The 22,308-nt window shown below is 59.5% G+C and overlaps 1 protein-coding gene across 1 annotated transcript in view; it reads left to right on the forward strand.

Annotated features, from left to right (window-relative positions):
- Nucleotides 1–22,308, forward strand: part of ATP6V0D1 (ATPase H+ transporting V0 subunit d1) — a 38,849-nt gene that overhangs the window by 9,378 nt on the left and 7,163 nt on the right. The window contains exon 2 of the mRNA XM_045818965.1: nucleotides 15,025–15,196. Within this exon, the coding sequence (XP_045674921.1) occupies nucleotides 15,025–15,196 (172 nt within the window). The remainder of the gene's footprint in view (nucleotides 1–15,024; nucleotides 15,197–22,308) is intronic.

A 22,308-nucleotide genomic window follows, 5' to 3' on the forward strand; every position in this document is an offset into this window, starting at 1 on the left:
GAGCTATGAGAGCTGGGCCCCACACATACCTGACGTTTCTCCCTCTGTGTTTGAGGGTCTGTGTTGTCCCGAGTACCCTGGGTAATGGCATCACTGCATGGAGAGACCCCTGATGCCCTGTGATCAGTGATCTTGCATGGATCATTGGTGGTGACCATGGCAACCTACTGCCTTGTTTGTCCCTCTCCAGCTAGATCTTGCTGCAAGGGGATGAGGCGCCTGAGCAGGGGAGGAGCTAGGGATCGGCAGGAAGGAAGTCTTGCTGCCACGAGCCAGCTTGGACTTGATCCCTCAGTGGGTGAAGAAGGGGGAAGTTGTGGGAGTGGAGATTGATGGTATGATGCAACTAGAAATTTGGTCTGGGGCCCTGGAGGATGGATTTAGAAGGAGGCAGGCTGGAAGCAGGCAGCTGTTCCAGCCTCCAAGGGAGACTGTGGGCTGCACTGGGGCAGGCGCCGCATGTGGGGGAATAAGTCTGAGTCACAGGCAACCTTAAGGGGTGGAACACGCTGGATTGGGCCAGTTCTTACTAGATAGGAGGGTGTGAGGGGTTAGAAGCCAGGCTTCTGGTGAATAAGTGACCCGAGCTGCTTCTGAGGTGGGGACCCCCAGAGGAAGAGCAGGTTCGGGATGTGGACGGGCTGGGGGAGGGGAGGGGTCCTGCCGGAGCTGTGCTGCGTCGGAGTGTGCGAGGGAGGTGGCCGTGTGGCCCCGGGGCACTCTGGAAGTCATCAGCGTGCTGGCTGGCGGCAGTTCAGCCCACGCCCGGCCATCTGTTGGCTCGAGGTCAGGGCAAGCCTCCCTTAGAAGCCTCGTCCTGCCCAGGAGTCCTGCCAGGAGGCTGGAGAGCAGCCTCAACGGTGGGCCAAGTGAACACAAGCGGACACAGGCCTGCCTGACAAGGACACCTGGCCCGGAGCCCAATCTGGCAAGTGGACAGGGAGAGCAGCAGCCAGGGATTCCCCCTCCCGGTGCCTGCCACGCCTTCCCCTGCGTGACTGGGCACAGTGACCTTTTAAAAAACGAAACATATGTATTTTTAAATCCCGAAAGTTAAAGTTGGGGGAAGAGTGACTCAGTGTGGATCCCTTGAAGGACAGATTTTCAAACCTTGTTAGTGTTGCACGTGTGTGCACTGTGTAACTCTGTGGCTCCACTTACAGAATTGTACCCCCAGATTAGCATTAGATGGCATGTGCAGAGGTGTTCATGCCGGCCTCGTAGGTGCCAGGAACCTGTTAGAACCGACGGGCTGTCCATCGACAGGGACATGGCTACATAAACCATCACCTGGGCCTGCAAGGAAATACTGTGCATGTACTCAAAAGCATGAAGTTCCATAAGGACTGATTTAGAAATACATTGTTAGGTGATAAGTTGCAAAGCATTAGTATAATATATTCCCATTTTAGAAGAATACCAGGTGAATGCCCGTGGAAGAGCATTTGGAAGCATAAATGCCAAGTTGTTTAACGTGGCAGCCTAAAGGGGAATATTTCCATTTCCATTTTGTGTACACTTCCATTGTTTGAATGTATCGCAGTAGACAGATATTTTATGATTAAGACATTTAATAAAGACCTCTAAAATAAGGAATGTTAGAACATAAAGGTAAACAAAGAGAAGTTACACCAACAGCCGTCCAAGCTGAGGCCCCTGCTAGTGACCCTGAGAATGTGACCTCTAGACTTTGGTCCGCAGCCTCATAGGGCTGGTCTGAGTCGTAGGGAGCCTGCATCAGGCCCTTTCTCGTGACAGCTGAAGGCTTAGAGCCCTGGGGACCGTGTGTGAGGGCCCAGGCCAGGGCGGGACACTTCACATCACCCAGGCCCCAGAGCCCCAGGCCCCTGTTGGGGTGCAGTTCCCCTATTTACCTCTCACCTGGTCATTTTTCTCTCTCCTTCGTCCCCCCTCCCCGAGCCACGCCTTGCATTCCCTTTACAAGATTGCATCTTGCACTGGTGTATTATTTAGCCTGGTGTTGTCTGGGGAGCTGTTTATGGTCAAGACAGCAGCCGTCCACAGGAGACCTGATAACCCCCCGCTTTACGCAGGAGGCTGTGTCAGAACTTGCCCCAGTGGGTGATAGCATGCCTCCTCTCGGATTTACTCAGTGATTACTTGGGCTTGGCTGCTGAGGTGGCGCCGGAGTCTGAACTCATGCCTAGGGCCTTTTGAGGTGCACAGGCAGATGTCAGCCATCCAGGACCTTCGAAGATGATAAGGCTTTCTGGATAATCAGGGTTTCTGCATGGCAGAGGGGAAAAGGCCCCAACTCCTTATTTTATTTACTTTTTAAATTTTTAATTTACTGCCCTGGCTGGCATAGCTCAGTGGATTGAGCGCGGGCTGGGAACCAAAGTGTCCCAGGTTCAATTCCCAGCCAGGGTACATTCCTGGGTTGCAGGCCATAACCCCCAGCAACCGCACATTGATGTATCTCTCTCTCTCTCTCTCTCTCTTTCTCTCTCCCCCCCTCCCTCCCTCCCTTCCCTCTCTAAAAAATAAATAAATAAAATATTTAAAAAATTTTTTTAATTTACTGATTTTAGAGAGAAAGTAAGGGAGAAAAGAGAGAGGGAGAGAGAAACATTGATTTGTTTTCCACTTATTTATGCATTCATTGGTTGGTTCTCATATATGCCCTGGCTGGGGATCGAACCTGCAACCTTGACATATTGGGATGATGCTCTAGCCAACTGAGCTACCCCAGGGCCCAACACCTGATTTTAAACATTCTGCATAACACACTTCTACAATGTGTTACTCTCACTTTCCCTCCTTCCTAGTGGCATACACTGCACATAACAGAGCCGTTCCCGCATGAGGGCTGTTAGACTTGAAGTGAGATGGAACAGAATTGCTGTCCCTGACGGCCCGGGTCAGCCTCTAATAGTTTTGTGCCTGGCCCCCTGGCAGGCTGCCCCCTCACCCTTCCTGCCGTGGTCAGAGTGCCTGCTACAGCACCCCAGACCCCTTTTCTTACTTGTGTCTGTTCTCGTGCTTTGGGCTCAGCTGCCAGACACATGCATCAAGAATGAACATGATGTCATTGTCTTTCTGGTGAATCATTTGCCCCCACTCAGGGTCGGGACCCTGGGGCCTCTCTGAATCGCCTTTCTTGAGTTCTTTGTGAGGCCAGGCAGCAGGCAGACCGTGGCTCCCTGTCTGGCCAGCTGTGTGATGCTAAGCATGTGATTTTTTTTTTTTTAGAGAGGGAGAGAAACATCAATGTGTGGTTGCTTCTCACGTGGCCCCCACTGGGGACCTGGCCTGCAACCCAGGCATGTGCCCTGACTGGGAATCAAACCAGCAACCCTTTGGTTCGCAGTCCGCACTCAATCCACTGAGCAACACCAGCCAGGGCTAAGCATGTGATTTAATGCCTTGAAGCTTATTTGCTCACCTGCAGAATGAACCAGAAATCACTTGCACTTTGTTAGGACTCTGCAGCACAATGCCTGTGCCTAGCCAGAGTGAATGCTCAATAGCTATTTATATGATAAGATGAGTGACAGTGCTGTATTGGTGTTGGCAGGGTACCGGGTTTTGAGGTACCAAGGAGGAGAAGCTGAGCACCCCCCCATCCTGGAGAGGTGCACCATGTCTTTGAATGTCCTGTTTCTGGGCTATTAAGCACTTGATATTTTAAGATACAGCACGGGGCAGTAGAGATGGGGTAGAGAGCTGGATAAAGGAATTTGGAAACCTGGGAGGGTCTGGCTGAGCTGGAGAACAAGAGCGTAGAGGGTGAGGACGTACAGGCTTCCTCTACATCCTCTTCAGTCTTGTGTTTCAGAAGCCTCTGTCTTCAACACAAGACACACCAATCCTTCCCGGCCAGACTCAAACCCACCCTGTCTCCATTCTGGCTTCCTCAGACTCATGTCCACCTTGGGCCCATTCCCTCTTCTTTATGTCACATTCCTGTGTGCTTCTGTGGGTGCCTGCAGCCTACTCCTCCAGGGACCGGTGTCTGGGGGAGATGCAGACCTGGAGGCTGAGGCAGTGATTAAACTGGAGGGTTGGTTGCGAGAGCGCCCAAGCTAGAGGATGAAAGTGCCATCCTCCCTTTGGCCACAAGGGGGTGCACCAGGACCACTCAGCTGCCAGAGAGCTAGGTAGGGGTTGTAGTGGAACAGCGAGTCAGCTGAGTCTCCTCTGCTCTTCTGCAGGGAACCCGTCTAAGGCTGCTCTCCCTGCGTGGTCTCTTCCCTGGGCCCTGCTTCCCTCACGCAAGTTCCAGTTGGCCTTCTTAGACTAAGTGTGGCTCCTGACATGGTCTCCTATGTGTCCATCTCTTCCCACCCTCATTTCCCTGTGCCCCAGCTTCCTGGGTTGGGAAGGAGAAGGCCAGGGGACAGTTCCCTGACACTGTCTGTCCTGGTGCCCAGTGCAGGCTGCTCCAGCCTTGACCACCAAACCTTCCTCATTCACCTCCGCCTGAGGCATGCTGGGAGCTCTGCAAGTCAGAGCAGCAGCTACAGCACTGTGTGCTAGCCATGAACCAGGGGCTTGGGGGCACCAAGTAGAAGCCTGAGGCTGTCGAGGGGTTAGGGCCGTGCTCTCCAGGCTCCCGGAAGCACTCCTCCTCTCCAGGTGGGCTCCGCCCTTGACCTGCCAGCACGGCCCCTCCAGGAGAAGGAAAGCTCAGCCTCAGGATAGACTCCTCCCGGTCTCCTCCGGCTCGTTGGGGGACAGGCAGGAGTGTGTGTGGCAGGTATATGCACATAGGGTGACTCGGGAAGAGGTCCACACCAGGCACCCCACACTCTTCTGTAGGTTCTGTAGTTACAGTCATGCTTGAATGGGGTTGTTATTGGGTAATTGACAGTTCTCCTCCTGCTCCCCAATTTCACTTGGCCTCCCTGGCTCCTGCCTCATTCAACAACCACTCCTTGGATGGTTTTTGAGGAAAATATCTATCCTTCACTGGAATGTGGGCATTCCTCCCCTGTTAGAGGTACGAAAATCAAGGCCCTGAAGGACTACTTAGTAGGCGAGGCTGCTGTGGTGTAGCCTGATGCCTGCTCTGTCTGTCGGCATCCAGCACGCTGCAGTGCACCCTGCGGCTCTGGGGGCAGGGCTAGGTTGCCCCTGCGTGCACACGGCAGTCCTGAGCAGTGGCAGGTGGAACCGTGGCTGGGGAAGGGGTGTGTGGAGGAACAGCCCCGACTGGGTGCCGGGCACCACCTTCCTGGCCAGCTCTGACCTGGCCCTTGGCACTTCTCCAGACCTTGGCCAGTCAGGCAGCGGTTTTCAGGCCTTGACCTCAGCCGAGGCTTTGTGTTTGGCCGGCGGATGGGGCTTTCCCCTCTGAGGAGTCATCTGAGGTGCCTCGCCGCTGCAGCTCAGCCCTTTCTGCCTGCCCCTTCTCTGGTGGTGCTCAGATACTCCCCAGCCCCAGGCCTCTCCTGCACCACCCTCCCCCCGGCTCTTCTGCCAGGGCTGCTCCGTGCACACTCAGGCCTCTGGACTCGTCTCGAGCTCCTGAGTGACCCACAGGAGCTGGGGTTGCAGAGAAGCAGTGTGATCCGGACCTGACCAGGTAGGGTGTCAGAGCTGGCCAGGCCCCTCTGTTTTCACCTGGGAAGTGGGCTGAGGTGAAGTTCAAGGGCTTGTCTGTGGCCTCCTGACACCCATCTTGGCTCCTCCTATAGAATCCCTACATTCTCTGATTCATTCCTCCGTTCGTTTACTGAAGGATTGGGCCTCTGTGCCCTTGGCCCCCAACTCAGGAAGGGTTGATTAGGTGAAAGAGGCCCTGCTTCTGGGGCCCCTGCAGTTACCCAGGCCTTGCCACGGGGCGTCGAGCTTGGAGGTGAAAGGTTTGGCAGTTGAGGAATATGGATGAGCCACAGCCTGTGACTTGGCATGCAGGGCCCTGAGGCTTCCAGGTCTTGGACTGTGGCTCCATTTTCTCTGACCCTCAACTGTTTAAGCCCGGGAGAAATGAGGGTCCTGGAGTGTTACCCTTCAGGCCTGGCCCGGGCTCCATGTCACTGCCATTCCTCCCTTACTTCCATCGTTTAGACCCAGCTTCTTCTGTGAGGCAACCAGCTCTTTGCCAGGGGCCGGCCTGCGTGCACTGGGCTGACCGTGCTCAGTGTGGCATTTCGCTTGCTGTGACCCTGGTGCATGCTCTGCCATGCCCTTGATCAGGGTGTGCGAGGGGCCTGGGGTCCTCTGCAGGGCCAGTGTGGATGTTCACTGCTCTTGCCACTTCCTCCCGGGCTCAGGCCTGTTGGCTCTGTTGGGCACAGGTAGGGAATGGCTCAACTCTGCTCCTGGCCCAGGCTGCACAGTTTCTGTGAGCTGCAGGGGGTGAGGCTTCCTGCTGAGAGCAGCATGGCTTGCAACCCCACAGGGGGCTGATTCTGTGAGCCCATCCATAAGGTCCAAGTTTAGGCAAAATGAGTATTTCCACAGCTTTAGCTCTAGGCACCACGGGGATGGCAGGATGCTGCAGCCAGAATCCAGCCTGGCCTGGCTTACTCTCACTCTGCACAGCCTCCAGGAGCCACACAGCTGCCCTCCGCAATCCAAGTGAGCTCTAGTTTTCCTTAGTGTCCTTCTTCCAGAGGCCTGTGTGTGAGGAATGGACACCCAGCACGAAGGGCTGACAGGGTTGCCCAGGTGGTGAGTGCCAGCAGACCCGGGGGCCAGACGCGGCACAGGCCAGCTTTTGAGCAAGCTTGCTGCCGCAGCTGGCCTGCCCTGGCTGCCCGGCACCTGGCCACTCCAGACCACTGCATCTCTTCCACCCACATCCAGGCAGACACGCGTCTTTGGGAAAATGAAAAGAAGCTCTTCCTCACAACCCCAGGTCCACGCCAACCTCCAGGTTCTGTAACTGGAGTGGCGAACCTGGAGAATGAAGAGCTTGCTCAAGGTCTAAGTACGGGACAGCAGCAGAGGTGTGGCCCTGCCTTGCAGGGCGAGGCTGGGTCTCCTGAGTCCCAGGCAGGGCTGTGGCGCAGCAACACACAGGGAAACGGCCCCTCGAGCCTCACGTCTCCTGGGACATGTGGTGTGGAGCTGCGGGGCCTGGGTGGAGTGTCCTGGTAAGGGCCTCTCCAGGCGGATCTGTGGCTCTCCGCTCAGAGGATAACTTCTTGGAACTTGCCCTGGGTGCAGCAGTAACCAGTCCTGCCCCTCCCTTTGGCACATGGGACCGCCACCTACCTGGCACCCTCCTGACTGTTGGATGGGTTGACTTCCTCATGGGATGTGAGAGATGCTTTATTCTTCCAGCCACAGGGACGAGGTGTTCTCGAGAGCAGGAGGGCAATTAAATGTGACTCCGCCACCACCTGCCACCTGTCTCGGAACAGGGAGAAGGGTGGTGAACCTGGGTCAGACGTCCTGCTGCCTCCTGGACATGGGGAGTGACACTCCCATTTGCTCCCTGTGTCTACTATGCTGGTGGGTGGTGCCGCTGGCCACAGGCGTCAGCGGGGCCATCTCTGCAGCTCAGTCCCTTCCCCTTCCGCAAATGCCTCACCTCGATGAGAGTCCTCCAGCATGAAATAAAATGCTGGTGTGGGGAGCGAGGAAGGAGAACTGACTGTCCTTTCCCTGCAGGAGCTCTGCCTTGCGCCAGCTGAAACCCAGTAACTTGCATGTGGCCGTGCCAGCAGCAGACTCCAGGTTCTTCCCAAGACTGCTGGCCCGCCGGCCTGGGGGCTTCCCATGGAGCAAAAGTTGCCCTTGGCTGCCCCACCTTCTGCTTGCTCCCGTGGCCCCCAGGGCAGCAGCTCAGGGTGTAGCTCGGGGGGTGTCAAACTCATTCTCACCTGGGGCCACGTCAGCCTCCAGATTGCCTTCAAAGGGCCGAATGTACTTTTAGGACTGTATACATGTAACTACTCCCTAACTAGGAGAAAGGAGCTGGAGCTGCCACCTGGTAGAAATAAGGTGGAGGGCCAATTCGGCCCTCGGGCCTTGCGTTTGCCACCTGTGGTATAGCAGGTGGTGCAGAGCTGGGGCCTAGCCTCTGACCAGGACCCTGGGGCTGCCCATAGCTCTACATGATCTTGCTGGTAGGTAAGGTGAGACGTGGGCTTGGGGGCAAGAGTCCCAAATTTCAAGCCAGCTCCGTCCCTCCTTTGCCAGGAGATAGAGTGGGGCCTGTGTGTGCGCGTGCCCAGGCTGCACAAGGCCCCACAGCCTTCATGGTGGGGAGGAGAGTGTGCCGGAGTCCCGCGGGGAGGGGAAGGGGACAGACCGTGGGAAGGAAGGGCAGGGGCATTCTGTGGAGCCCCGAGTAGGACAGCCTGAGCAGTGGCCTGGAGCCAAGCATGGAGATCACTTGACCAGGGCTGAGGGCATTAAGCTGTGGAGCCCTGGGTAGGATCCTTTCTGCCAGGAGAGGTGGGTGCGGTGGGCCGTGCTCGGTTCTCTCTGTCCAACACTGCCTCTGTTCAGGGTCTGTGGCGGGTACGCTGGGAGGCTGGCACGATGGGGACTTCCACTAGGTGACCGGCCTGGAACCTAGGTTCAGAAAGAGTCCACAGGCTGCTCCTGGCCAGACTGTGGGATAGGGGCTGAGCCCAGCAGACTGTGGCTTCAGAGCCCAGGATTTCTCTCCTTTAGCCCACTCAGCCACCCGGGGAGCAGCATCCTGAAACCAGTGGTATGGGGCTTCAGAGGGGGCCTGGGGCTGTGGCATGGACCGCCGCCCAGTGGGTGATGGGTGGACCCTGCTCCGGCCAGGTAGAGAGGCCACGGACACCTTCGTTGGGGACGGGGTCAGTGCCTGGGCTCTGGGTGTGGAATGGCAGACGGCACCTGAGAGAGGGGAGGAAGGGCTGACGTTTGCTAGGAAGAGTCGAAACCCAGAGTGCGCTGGTGTTTCATGAGGCGTGCAAGGAGCCCGTGGTGGGCCCTGGCAGGGCCCTGGAGATAAAGGGGTCTCCCAGCCTGTGCTGCGGGCTGCAGGTAAACCCAGGGTTAATGGTGTCCGTGCTGCGGCTCCCGCACAGGGAATTCCAGATGCAGTGCTCTGACCCTGCAGAGCCAGGCAGCCAGTGGACACATCTGCTTTGGAGCTGACATGAAGATCTGTCACCCACCCCCAGAGCCAGGGGAGGAGACTCAGGCGCAGCACATTTGCCGAGGGGGCGGCTCCGGCTCCACTGGGCCACTGGTCTGGCCATCTGGCCACATCTGGCCATCTGTTGAGTTTCCCTGCTCTGAGCCCCTGGAAGCTGCAGCATCTGAGCGTCCGGGGCAGAGTGAGTGTCGAAGCGAGAGCCCAGGTCCAGGCCCTTCAGAGCAGCCCCCTCACCTGGGCCCAGGAGACAGGTGTGACGGGCTCCAGAGCCCTGCCAGCCTTGCAGGGAGTGGCTGGGTGGGCACGCCGGGCTCTAGGGGGCGTGTTTGCACATCTGGTTTCACTCAGCAGGCCACAATTCCTGAAAACCCCTGAGCTCCCCAGGAGAGTGTCGTTGAGTGACCTTTGGAAAAGCAGAAGTAAAGTCTGGGAACACGCTGTCCTCTCACACTCTGATGCGGCCAGCTGGCCAGTAGGGTCCCTCCGTGGGCCATGAGTGAGTGTGGAGCAGGGGGCTGCCCCGCCTAGTATACTGTGCCCAGGGTTGCCTCCATGCCTGCTGGGCCCCTGGGGCATCGTGGGGCCAAGGCCCTCCCTTCCTATCTTTCTGGGACCCTTGGAAAGGGCTGCGGAGGTGTGGAGGCTAAAGAGGCCATGTGCCTTCTGCCTTTGGGAGGCCTGAGGGGCTGAAAGATCACTTCCAGGCCTGGAGGATCAGGGAGAGGTTTTAGAAAGTGGATGGGGGGCGGGCTGCCCAGCTGCCACCTCTCAAGGCCTGGCTGCGGCTGGCTGCCACGCTCACACTCTGTCCCGAAGAGTGAAGATCAGGCCAGGGGTCCTCATGCCCTCCTGTTAACCAGGGCCTGGCGTGATGACAGAGATGCCAGCTGGGGCCCGGGCTCTGCTGCTGAGGGGCGTTGGACCAGAAGACCTGGGCTGAGGAGTAGCCAGGAGATGGAGTGACAGATGGAAGCTATGGGGCCAGCTTGCTTCTGGTGTGGTCCTAACCAGGAGCCCTGGGAGGAAGAGCCACGCCAGGTGGGGGCGGGGCTGCCACCTGCCCCAGTGCCTGCACACTGCTCAGCTGGGTCCTGCTGAAGCTGGGGCAGTGGGCTCTCACGGAGTCGGCCCCCAGGGGGACAGTGGTGCCTTGTAGAAGAGGGAGGGCGGGGCTCTCTCGGCTAGGGGTGCGCCCTCCCAGCTCAGCCTTTTGCGCTGGGCCTAGGAAGCAGCCCTGTTTCCTGCATTTCAAGGGTTTCTCTTCAGGGCATCTTGAGGCCCTCCCTGGAGCGTGTGCCAGGGGCAGAGATCACAGGCAGGTTGCCCCAGGTGGAGAGCCAGCCCAGGGCTGAGGCCGAGGCAGTGCTCGGAGACTGAGGGCATGGGGCCTCGTGGGCTGTGGGGAGGAGGTGGGGCTCTAGTTCTGGGGCCACGGGGGCTGCTGGGTAAAGGTGACAATGACAAGTTTGAGCATTTTATTCTCATAAAGGTGTGGAGAGTGGACTTCGGAGCAGGGAGCCAAGATGTGGGGCAGGAGGCCAGCAAAAGGGCACTGGCGGTGCGGAGGCCTGGGTGGGGCCAGGAAAGGGGGTTGTGGGGAAAGTCGCCAGAACGTCAGGACCAACGACACCGGGAAGCAGAGGAGGTATGGGAAGGTCCCGGGTGTGGGTCAGACTGCAGAGTGAACTACCTGATAGCAGCATCTTTTTAAAAAATTTTATCATTTTTTAAAATATTTCTTTTAAAAAAGATTTTATTTATTTTTAGAGTCAGGGAAGGGAGAAAGAGGGAGAGAAACAATAGCAATGTGTGGTTGCCTCTCATGCACCCCATACTGGGGACCTGGCCTGCAACCCAGGCATGTGCCCTGACTGGGAATCGAACCAGCAACCCTTTGGTTTGCAGTCCAGCACTCAGTCTACTGAGCCACACCAGCCAGGGCAGCAGCATCTTCTTAGACATGAGAAATCAGCCTCGGAGGAAGTGTTTTGCCGTGAGAGATCCCAAGCTGATTATTCTTGGTGCCGGCCACAGATGGGAGGATTTGGGGCAGACAGCTGGGCATGTGGGTAGACCAGAGTGGTCCCCCGAGTCTGCGCTAACCAGAACACTGCTCAGCCTCAGCCCAGGCACGTCTGGGGCTCTCTGGGGCCATTGCTGAGGCTGTCCGGCTGCTGAGCGCAGAGCAGAACTAGCCGCTGCCTTTCCAGGGCCCCTGGTGTCCTCGGCTGCCCTCGGGGGCTGGGCCAGGGCTGGGTGGCCAGGTCTCCCACGAAGCTCTCAACAAGTTCCAAGCCTTTCCTCCTGTGCTCAGATCCCACCCCCCAGTCCCACCCCCTCCCCCCCTCCTCTCAACCCTCAGAGAGAGCAGGAAGCTGGGGTGGGAGGTGGCGGGGAGGTTTCTGATGGGCCTTGTCCCAGCCCCGAGGACGGTCTAAAGGGCTCGGGGCTGCCAGCCGCTGGGCCCGGGCGCCAGGTTTCTCCAATGGGGTCAGAGCTGGTTCAGAAGCCCTGTGTGGGCCGAGCCGAGGGATCCAAGTCGCCTTCCTGGCTGGCAGGCTGTCCCCTCTCCCTGGGTCACAGGGAGACACGAGGCTTGGCCAGGGAAAGTGGTCTGGAATGGCCCTTTGACATCGTCCCTGGGGACTTTTAAAAATGAGTTCCTGGTAAGGAAGACTCTCAGGCCTTGGGCAGGATTCTCGGTAGAGTCTCCCGGGTTTGCTCTGACCTGACACACGCCAGCAGAAACCACCCGGCTGTCTGCCTTCCAGCAGCGCTGGGAGCCGTGGCTTCCCCAGATGCAGCGTCAGCAAAACGAGGCGGCCAAGACACAGGGGTGTTTGCTTTCAGGCCGTGCTAAGCCCCGGGGGCTGGGGGTCAGGCAAAGGAGAGCCCACCCCTTGGCTTTGCCCCTCTTGGTTAAGTGCACACGTTCCTAGCTTCTCAAGGAACGGCCGACACCACCAGTGATGCCAGAGGCTTGTCCCCGAGTCGTGACAGGACGAGGCCTCTGTCAGGGGGACAGTGAGTGTCTCGGCTGCCTCGGAGGTCATGCCCTCTCTCACCTCTCTGCCACCTGCCCGCTCTGCTGGGACCAAAGTCTGCTGGGACCAAAGTCTATGTTTGAAAGGCCCGTCCTGGGCCAAGGTCTGTGGGGGAGTGTGGTCAAGGACGTGCAGGAAGGAGAGGAGGTCAGAGTTGGGGGCCGACAGAACCCACGAGGCCTGACCCGCATCTCAGCCCCTCTGTGCCTGACCGTTGGCTTTCACGTTCCCTCTGCTTTCCGTTTTCTCGGTCTGTGAAATGGGCATGCCCTGGCAGGGGCTGAGCGCTCACCGGGGCCCCATCTGCTTCCAGTTAGAGTGGTCTTGCCTCCGTCTTATGCTGGGGTGCTGACTCCCACCTGCCCAGTGCCGGGTGTGGGGTGGGGGCTGGAGAGGGGAGGTTGTGGAGTGAGCGAAGGGAGAAGAGTGGACAGGTTCGGGTCGTGCTAAGCTTCCAGCTGCTGTGTGCTCCACAGCCTCCCCAGTGGGGATTTGAGCACCTCCTGTGCCCGGACCGGAACCCTCGCCCCCTTTTTCTCCCTCCAAAGGATCACAGTGTTTATTGATAGATAAAAGAATATAAAATCGGGGCATTAATGTGACTCAGTAAATTAATTAGACTTCATACTATAAAAAGAGGGACCAATTCATATTCTCACCATTCGTGTCATCCCCACAAAAGCCAGTTCAGTGGCATTCCCGATCTCTCAGAACTGATCAGTTTTGTGCAGGTCAACCAAGTTTCTTTTAAAATGACTCATGCCCTCGCCTGGTGTCAAGAATATTAACATCGATCACAGAAAGCCCGTTGCTTTCTGTAGAAATACAAGTGATTCACTATCATGATACACTATCTACACTATCATGCCAACGCCCATCAGTCACAGTTAAGAATTTCTCTGTAACAACTGAGTGGATAATCTGATATTGCAACAACTGCAGCATTGCTGAGCAAAGCACCTTCTCCCTCCCGTGGCGGGGGAGACCGTGGTGAGGATGGGGAGCAGCAGAGCCGGGGCGGGGACAACAGTGTGCACATCTTTGGGGCAGACAGGCAGCCGGCAGGGTCCGTGGGGCAGAGCAGGAGGCTGTGGGCTTCTCCCTGTCCCACCTGGCCGTCGGTTCTGTCCCCCTTGCGGTCGGCCACGGGAGACAAGCGGGTGTGGATGGTAGTCGCGGTGAAGCAGCAGGTGGTAACGGCCTCCTGCAGGCTTCTCGAGCTTAAAGCCCACTCTCTGTGTGACTCGAGAGCTGCCTGCCCCCAGGTGTCACCCAGAGATGCAGGTGGAAGGGGTCTACCCCGGCGGCATGCACACTCCTCCCCCCCCCCGCCCCCGCCCCATACTCTCCCATCTCTCCTATAGCACAGCCGATTCCAGGCTGGGAGCGTTCTTCTCTTGTTGGGGTGCTTCTCTTGGGGCATCACAGGGGTCCCCCAAGCCTGTGGATGGGTTACGTGCCCCACTCCCCCTTCCTCTTCAGCAGCCCAGGGTGGCGCAGGCTCCCAGACGCACAGGAAGGCCTGTTCAGGGGCTTGCAGAAGTGTTCACCTTCCTTGTTGTCCTCTGGGCCACTTCCCCAGGGCACGGGGGGGCATGCCGTCCCCCACCGCAGGAGCCCCAGCTGTCCGGCCTTGGTACTCGCGTGCGTGCACACCTGGTCCCTTCTCAGCCACCATCCTTGGTGTGCCCTCACAGCCACAGCGTCCCCGTTTCAGAGTCAGGAGTGACCCTCTGCCCAGCCTTTCATTCATTACACAGCCATTTACCGAGCGTCCAGATGCACCAGGACTACTCCGTTTTAGGTTCTGAGACACCTCAGTGACCAAAAGTCCTTGCGGTCATGGTGCATGTGTGTCCTGTATGAGGTGGGGTACGTGTGACAGAGAACAGTGGTGCCAGTGAAGGCCAATGGGGCTGCAGGAGAGGCCTCCGCAGAGGGTATCTGAGGGGCGGCACGATCGTCACTCTGCAGGCAGGGGGCAGGGAAGGCCCTGGGGTGAGGGTGTACGGACCGTTGACGTGGTCCGCTTTGTGTTTTAAGAAGGTCACGCTGGCTGTGTGTGGAGAGCAGACTGGGGCGGTGAGAAGCAAGGGCAAAGGCTGGGAGACTGCCAGGTCGTTGCCTTGATCTCCCAGGTCTCACCCGTCCTGCCTCCGCCCTTTCCTCTCTCTTCCTTCACACCTGTCCCTGTGAGCGCAGGAGAGTCTGTGAGATGGGCTTGTCTGCCCCCAGCCACCCCTAGGGCGAGGTCAGCCTTTTTTCCCAGCCTCCTCCCCCTCACACGTTTGCCCTGTAGGCCGCTCGCCCCTTACACCACCCCCCTGGCTATTTGCTGCCGCGTTTTCCCGCCCCTGGCGTCTTCTGTGGCCCAGGCTGGCGTGCCCTCTCACCCTCTCAGCCCTGTCTGGGTGCCTTCTGCACTCTAGTCCCTGGGCTTGTGGCTTCTCCTTTATTTCACGGGCGATACTTTTGCCTGGAGGTATGTCGGATTGCTCCGCTGGCCCTGGAAGGCACGGCTTGTGTCTTTCTCTGCTCCAGGTTAGGGTCACGCTGGGGCCCACCATGCAGAAAGGCCTCGAAGGCTTGTGAATGGCACCTCCAGTTGGGGTTTCCCAGGCCTTGTCATTTGGAGGAACAATGGCTGTACTTGTGCTTCAACTCTGCACTGTACTTGGAAAGTAGGCTGGCTCGTGGTCCAAGGGTCTGGGGCATCTCCAGGGCCTTGGCTCGCTGCTTTGGAGCAGTCTCGGGGCCAGCGGGGAGGCGGAAGTGGGGACAGGAAGTGGAGACAGGAAGTCGAGGTAGCAGCAGGACACGACTCCAGGGGGGAAGCTGGGCCCCCGGAATCGGGGTGGGGATGGGGCCGGGAGGCCCCAGGGAGACTCAGCGGGCCAGCCCTCACGCCCTGCCCATGGGTTTCAGACCTGAAGCTGCACCTGCAGAGCACTGACTACGGCAACTTCCTGGCCAATGAGGCGTCGCCGCTGACGGTGTCCGTCATTGATGACCGGCTCAAGGAGAAGATGGTGGTGGAGTTCCGCCACATGAGGAACCACGCCTACGAGCCGCTCGCCAGCTTCCTGGACTTCATTACGTGAGTGTGCCCTGCAGCGCTGCACCCCATCCCCGTCCGGGCGGCTCAGCCGTCCCCGGTGGGCCTGGCCCAGCACGGGCTGAGGCCAGCTTCCCGTAGAGCCCTCCCGGACTGGGTGGCTGGGCTGGACCTCCGGGCCCCCACCCATGGAGTAGGGTCACCAGCACGTCACTGCTGGCTGGGAGTCTGGTGGGCAGGCGAGTGTCCCGTGTTGTAGTGCTGCACTCGGGGGCTACAGAGATTGGGGTGCGGAGACCAGGGGTGACGGTGATCCTTCCTCACTCACCTTCCAGCACCCACAGTGAACACTCACCGGGTTTTCAACCGCCGTGTCAGGGCAGGGCTCGGGATGGACAGAGCTCTGAAGAGCCAGGTTCTTGGGACGGACCATTCAGGCTTTCTGGCCCTGGTCCTGTCTGGGCTGAGGCCCGTTCCCCAGCTCTGACCATAGCCCAGGAAGAGGGGGCTATGCAGGGAGAGGGGGTGGTGGGGTCGGGGAACTAGGGAGGCTGAACACGTCGTTGCCTTTCCAAGTCCTGGCTGGCCTCGATGCTTGTGACGCTTGAGTGCCCAGTTTCCCCTTTGACCCTGGGGTACAGCCCTGCCTCTACTGAGCCCTGGAGTTGCTGAGAGAGGAAAGGATTCAGGACCTGCACTTGGACAGGGCAACCTCTGCTTGCCAGGTGTACCTATGGAAACGGGGGGCTAGAGAGAACCCCCCAGGTGGTGGTGGCCCAGGAACCATGAGCGCGGGCCTGGTGGACAGAGGTGGCCACTGTCCATGGAGCTGCCTCACACCGTGGTGAGCAGAGGTGTGGTCCGTGGCTGGCTTGTGTCAGTGGCCTCTGAGTTGGTAGTGCGAGTGCGTGTTCCGGGTACCACCTAGCTTTTACCATTGCCCGACTGCGGTGCCCCTACCTTCCTCCTTGAGACCTCACATACCTGTCCCGCTTGTCTCCTGCCGGGACAGGGCTAGATTCCTGTTGCCTGGCCTGATACCGCACCTCCCCCCGCGACTCCCACCCACTAGGAGCAGCCACTTTCTGAAGATCGGCTATCAGGGCACCATCCTCATGTGAGGGTCGTAGGCTGGTCCACTCAGAGAACCTGCCCAGGCTGGGAAGCAGGCTCTCTCCTGGCCACAGGCTTTCCTCCCAGAGGTGTCCCTGCTGTCCTGGCTGGGCCCACAATCACTGCCCCAGCCCCAGTCAAAGTACAGCCAATGTGGTCCTACGGGGGCCAGAGGCCAGCAGTGAGGTGTGTCTCACTCTGCCGCGTTGGGGAATCACGCCACAGAACCCTGTCTGTCAATCAGTCCCTAGCCTGGGCCTGTGTATCCCTTGCCTCAAGGCCAGAGCTGAGGACGTACAAGGAAACAGTGTGTTTATTGCCAGAGCCTGGCCTTCACCTTGTTTGCATAAGATTCCTTCAGTTTCCTGATGAACATTCTGGTCTTTCTATCTAGGTTGGCCAGAGGAGGCCTGACCCAGCCCCATGCCAGTGGTCAGAGGGCAGATGTCCTCCATCCCGCTTGGCCACCGGCCTGTGTAGCTTGTCTTGGTGCCCTCGGAGACTTGGTCTCGGCCTGCCAGGCCATGAAACCGGAGAAAGCTCTGAGCGTGACTGAGGCTGCACAGCCGCCAGCTCTTTGCTGGAGGTTGGCTGCAGGCACCAAGTGCGCCGAGAGCAGCCAAGCGCTGTCCCGGGGCAGGCCGTCACTTCCCGCCCCGTCCATTCACGGGCAGCCGCGGCTTGCAGACGCCCCGTCCCCTTACTCCTGCCCTCACTCGGGAAGAGCTCAGCAGCCACGTGTCGGTCCGTGACCTCGTCGTCATCCAGTGGCTCGCTCCTCTGCCGTCCACCCCAGCCGCCCGCCCCCAGGGGTGGCCGCTCTGGGCCGTGTCACCACCTGGAACTGCTCCGCCCTGGAAATCGCTGAGTCAGGCACCCCCTCTCTGCCCGCAGCCTGCAGGCCCTCCGGCCCACTCGTGGTCCCTTGTGGGACGCGGGTTCCGGACTCAGCAGGACACGGGGCCTTGCTTCCTCCCCTGCTGCCCCTCTGTCTTCATTTCCCTCCCTCCCCAGCTGAGGTTCCCTGGTCCATCATTCGAGCACTCTTCTGCCAACATCCGCAGCTCTCTTGGCCGCCCATCTCATGGTCCCGCCCGGCTGGCAGCCCCCCAGCCCTGGAGGAATCCCAGCAGCCTCCAGCTTGGAGGCGCCCTCCCCCATCTCCGCTGCTGGGAGCAAAGCTGGAGAAACCGGCAGCGCTGGGCGGGTGATCCCTGACGCCAGGCATGCACGCAGACCGGCTCAGTTGGCCTTGGCTGGCCCCTGGCCGGCAGCCGCTTGCTTTTCCCACTCAGCACCCCGTGGCCTCCCTCCAGAGGTGGGAAGACCACCTCCCCATCTTAAACGCCGTCCCTCTCGCATCCCCCAGCCGTCTCTCCGGGCTGACGGCCCGCCTCCCGCTCCACAGAGACACCGAGGCCGGTCTGTCTTCCAGCACTGCATCTGCACCTCCAAGGCCAGTCCAGTGGCAGAGGCGCACGCCTCTGGCCCTACTACCGATGTCCACCATCCCCTCACCCCAGTCCCTGGACCCCGAGTGGCTGCTCATCGGCACAGCTGTCTGTGCAGCCGCTTTCCCATCCCGATTCTTCCCATCAGCATCTAAAAACCCTCAAATCTCACACCATTAAAAACCCATCTCTTGGGGCCTAAACTTAGACATGCACTGTCTGTTCCCTCACCTTCCCCACCCTTCCAGTCTCCAGCCGGCTCCCACAGTCCCATCACTCGGCCACAAGGCCCTGGCTAGAGGCACCACTGACTTGCATGTGGCCACAGTCTCCAGGGCTAATCGGAAGCCACCCCGCTCTCGCCCCCGCTGCAGCAGTCTCCTTCCTCCCAGGGTGTCTCTGACTTAACTCCTGCCTCCCTGGCTGCTCTTCTCCCCTCCACCCCTCCACCTCGTCTTCTCTGGCTCGACCCGGAATGAGGGGTGGCATTGCAGAAAGGGGTGAACTGGGGCCTGGGACCTCCCCAGTCTGGAGACTCAGAACTGGCTTCTCTGAGGAAGTGGCTACGTGGTTGAGGGGGAGAGTGCTTAAAGGAGGAATTAGGGGAGCAGGATTCTAGACTGAAGGAGCCACACACCCAGCGTGAGCAGCTGGAGCACGGGGCCCCCATATCCTAGAGAGACGAGTGCAGTCCCCCCGGTGATGAAAGTGTCGGCTGGAGGTGCCATCCTGGGTGTGAAGACTTGAAGGACGATGCCATTGTTCTTCCAAGCTGGCCCCACCAGGGCTGAGGTTGGGGACATCAGAGAGGTCAGCCCTCAGCTCTGCCGCTCAGGGTCTCCTCCGTGCCTTCAGAGCTGCCCCGGCGTGGCTGGGGCGGGCTTCTGCAGGGGGCGGGGAGTTCCTGGTCACGGCAGAGGTGCACGCGGAAGCTGATCAAGGCTTTCTCTGCCTTCTTGTAGTTAGAGACAGTGTCCAGTGGTTCTGCAGATTCCCACCCAGCCTTCAGCCACCACACGTGACCGATGTCAGCTCTGGGCCAGGGCCAGGCCCAGTGCTGGGAGGGAGGGAGATGCATGGATGCAGTGGCCCCGGTGCCAGTGGTGGTGTCAACAGCTCCTGGAGAGGCCTGTGAGCAGCTGTCACAGGACAGCCAGGGGCCACAGGAGGCTCCCCAGTATCGCGAGGACTCCAGGATCAGGTGGGGTTAGAGAGGCCACTGGGGAGTGGTTGGCCAGAGCGGAGACAACTGCCAGGCATGAGGCAGGCAGACCCCAAGTGAGAGAGGCCCCCCGCACCGAGGTAGACGGTTATCAGTCATAAGGTCTTGAGGTGATTGAGCTCGGTCTCCGTGCAGTCACACGTAATATGTCACAGATGTCACTGTACCAAGGGCTTCTTCCAGCCCAGCCACCATCTTGCTGTGTGACTTGGGATAGAGCCTCTCACAGGGTGTTTCACTTTGGAGAAGGTCTTGGTCTGGGCCGTTCCGTGATGGCTTCCCATGTGAAGGCAGGCCCGGGAGCGAAGCTGGGAGAGTCGCTTGTGGGAGAAGTGAGTCTGGTCTCTGGGGATTCCCGGGTGGGCCCCAAAGCCCTTGTTCTCACACGAGTGAGCCTCCCTGAAGGGGGCCATTCCCTGTGAGCAGTACCTGCACCCCGGGTACCCGCTGGCAGAGCCTGGGCGTGGCGACCGTCTTTCTCCTGGCCCAGGGCCGCAGTGCCGCCAGCCTGGAGTGGGCAGCTGGAAGGGAGCTTTGTGTCGGGACAGTAGCCTCGAGTGCCCGGTGGGCCGGGTGGCACACCTGCCGCTCTCCCCAGGGCACCTCACTCCCACCTTGGGCCCAGCTGCACCGGGTTTCCGGGATGGGTCGCCCGTGTCCTGGCCCTCCAGCCCTTGCTGTGCACAACTCACGTTTCTGCGTTGACGCAGGGTCTCTGTGGGTCAGGGATCTAGACCTGCTGTGGTTTCTGGGTCCTGGGCTGGACCTGGTTCCTGCCTTGAGGGGGAGCCAGTAACCACACTGTCTTCCCGAGCCTGGGAAGAGCACACAGGAGCCCTTCAAGGCCCCAAAGGCTCAGGTCACGTGGGAGGACCCAGCTGCTCCTCTGGGGTTGGGGCAGGCTTCGATCGAGAAGGTCGGGGCCTCCCTGGTTCTGCTGTGGGCCACACGACAGTCACCCCGATTGCAGAAGGGAAGCGGGTGTGAAAGTTGGCATGCTGAGACTGTAGCTTCCACCTTGGGCAGGGTCCTGAAGGACTCAGATGTGACCGAGCACAGATACCGTTAAGCAGCAGCTTCTGCTGGGAAGATGTGAATGGACAGACTGGCAGGGGCACCTACTCATCATGACCTCACCAGGGCCAGGCTGGCCCCCAGGGGGATGGACGGTGAGGATGTAGGAGCCGAGGTGCTCCAGCAGGTGGCGCTAAAGGGCACAGCAGAAGGACAGGGCTTGGTTAGGGGACTCTGAAGACTCCTTGGAGGAAGTGTCTTCCTGAACTCCAACCTGAGATTTCTGTGGGCCCAGGCGGAATGGACCAGGCACAGGGTGAGGGGGAGCCTTTGGGCAGAGGAACACAGACTCCTGCACTCCCGCCCCGCGCGGGCCTCTCTGGCCTGGCGGCAGCTGCCTCTCCACTCCCCAGCTGTCCTCCTCTGGAGGGAGACACTGACCAGCTGGAACCTCGGTCTCTCCTCCTGGGGCCAAATGAGGGGAGGACGGTGGAGTGCCTTTCTGGGGGCTGGGAAGCAGCTGCTGAAGCCAGGCAAGGAGGAGGAAGAGGAGGACTGCCCTGCCTGCCGAAGTCCTTGGGAGAGAAGCAGACAGTTGGGCCAGCGTTGTCTCCACCAGGCCTGCCCTGCCTTCCTTCTCCCGGGAAGGAAGATTCTGGCTCTCATCAGGCAAGGGAGAGAACCAGGGGCTGCTGCTGCAGCAACCCTGTAGTTGACCCGAGGGGAGGAAGTGCTGGGCCTGGCACAGGACCGCTCAGGGCTTGCCTAGCCTGGGTTGGAAGGGGGCCGTGGAACGGCCTGGGGGGGTTGTGATCGCAAGTGACCCTTACTTGGCTTAGCATTTTCTTTGGTACCCAGCTAGGTCTTCTAGCAGGAGAGGCTGGGGGCAGCCAGGGGATACTACCACTGACCCCCGTCTGCTGTCAAGCCTGAAAAGTGAGTCATAATTGGCCTGTTCCACATCACTGGAGGGATGACAGCAAGGCCAGACGGCAGAGTCTTCCCACAGGGCTCTCCTCTGAGGTGGGGCCAGGACCCTGAGACACCTCCCCTGGGCTCTGACCTCAGTCCCACTCCCTGTGCAAACCAATACCCTGAGCTGTGGGAGCAAGGAGTGGAGCTGCTTGGATAACAGGGACTGGCCTGTGGGGATCCTTCTGAGAAGACAGGGCTGGATGGGGATTGCACAGCCCTAGGGCACGGGGGCCCTGGGCAGGGTGCCGGTGAGTGGACACTGGCCGTGTCTCGTGCTATGACAAGCTTGGTGCCTGCACTCTCCACGCTTTATTTCCTCTGACAGCTGGCGATGCAGGTGGTGGTGGAGTCAGATGGAGAGGACTCTTTCCCCCCTCCCTACCCAGAGGGTCTCGAGAGCGTAAAAGAGCATTCTAGGTTTGGGGGTGGGGTCTTTGTGGCTCTTTCAAGGAGCATGCTGGCTAGAATGCGGCTGCATGGGTGCAGGCCGAGTGTCGCGGGAGGTGGAGTGTCATGTGGTCCTGAGTCCCTGAAACCCTGCAGGCGTCAGCGGCAGGATTGCCGCTGGACCAGCACTGAATATCAGTGCTGTCCAATGTAGAGAAGATGCAGGCCGGGGCCAGAGACCAAGGCACAGAGCTCTCTCCGAGGTGCCTCCACTTTGCCAGCTGTCAGGCCGGGGTCAGAAGGCTGGCCATTTGGGTCTCTCAGCTTGCAGCTGCAAACGGGCCCTGCCTGAAGCCCTCGGTTTGGGCAGGGGGGCCTGTCTCTTCTTAGCGCACATCCTGTAGCTGACCCAGCCAGACTCGGGGTGGAGGGAGGGCAGCTGCCTGGCTGTAAGCCCAGGAGAGCAGAGGTTGTAGCAGGGCGCTGGGCCGGGTGGGAGCTGGGGGAGCAGCAAGCAGGCGGAGTGGGGGTCAGACCAGGACAGGAGCTGTGGCCTCTTCCTCCTGCCGCCTTCCTGGAGGGCCCTGTGGGAGCTCCCCTAATGGCCAGCCCTCTGAGCTGAAGCCTGGACCATCAGCCTCCTTCCCTTTCTTCCTTTGGTTTTGGGGACCACTTCCTTCCAGGGTTGCCTTCCTTGGACAGCATCACACTGGTGATCAAGATAGCTGTCACAGGGCAGGGGCCCGGCTGTAGCACAAAAATGCCCAGGTGGGGCCCATGCTCAGCACCTAACTCAGGGCAGCAGCCTCCGCCCCAGCTTGCACCCTTCAGCAGGAGCCCCACTTTGGCCTTGGGGGATGTCCTCCAGGCCTCATACTTTTCTTTTGTGCCCTGAATTCATCACTGGTGCTGCTAGGCTGGAGGAATGTTGTGGCTACGGCAGCTTGACTGTGGCCTTGAAGCGCTCTCCACTCTCCACCCCATCCTCGCAT

This window comes from Phyllostomus hastatus, unplaced genomic scaffold (assembly GCF_019186645.2).
Source record: "Phyllostomus hastatus isolate PE091 unplaced genomic scaffold, TTU_PhHast_1.1 phas_scaffold_345, whole genome shotgun sequence".
NCBI classification, from domain to species: Eukaryota; Metazoa; Chordata; class Mammalia; order Chiroptera; family Phyllostomidae; genus Phyllostomus; species Phyllostomus hastatus.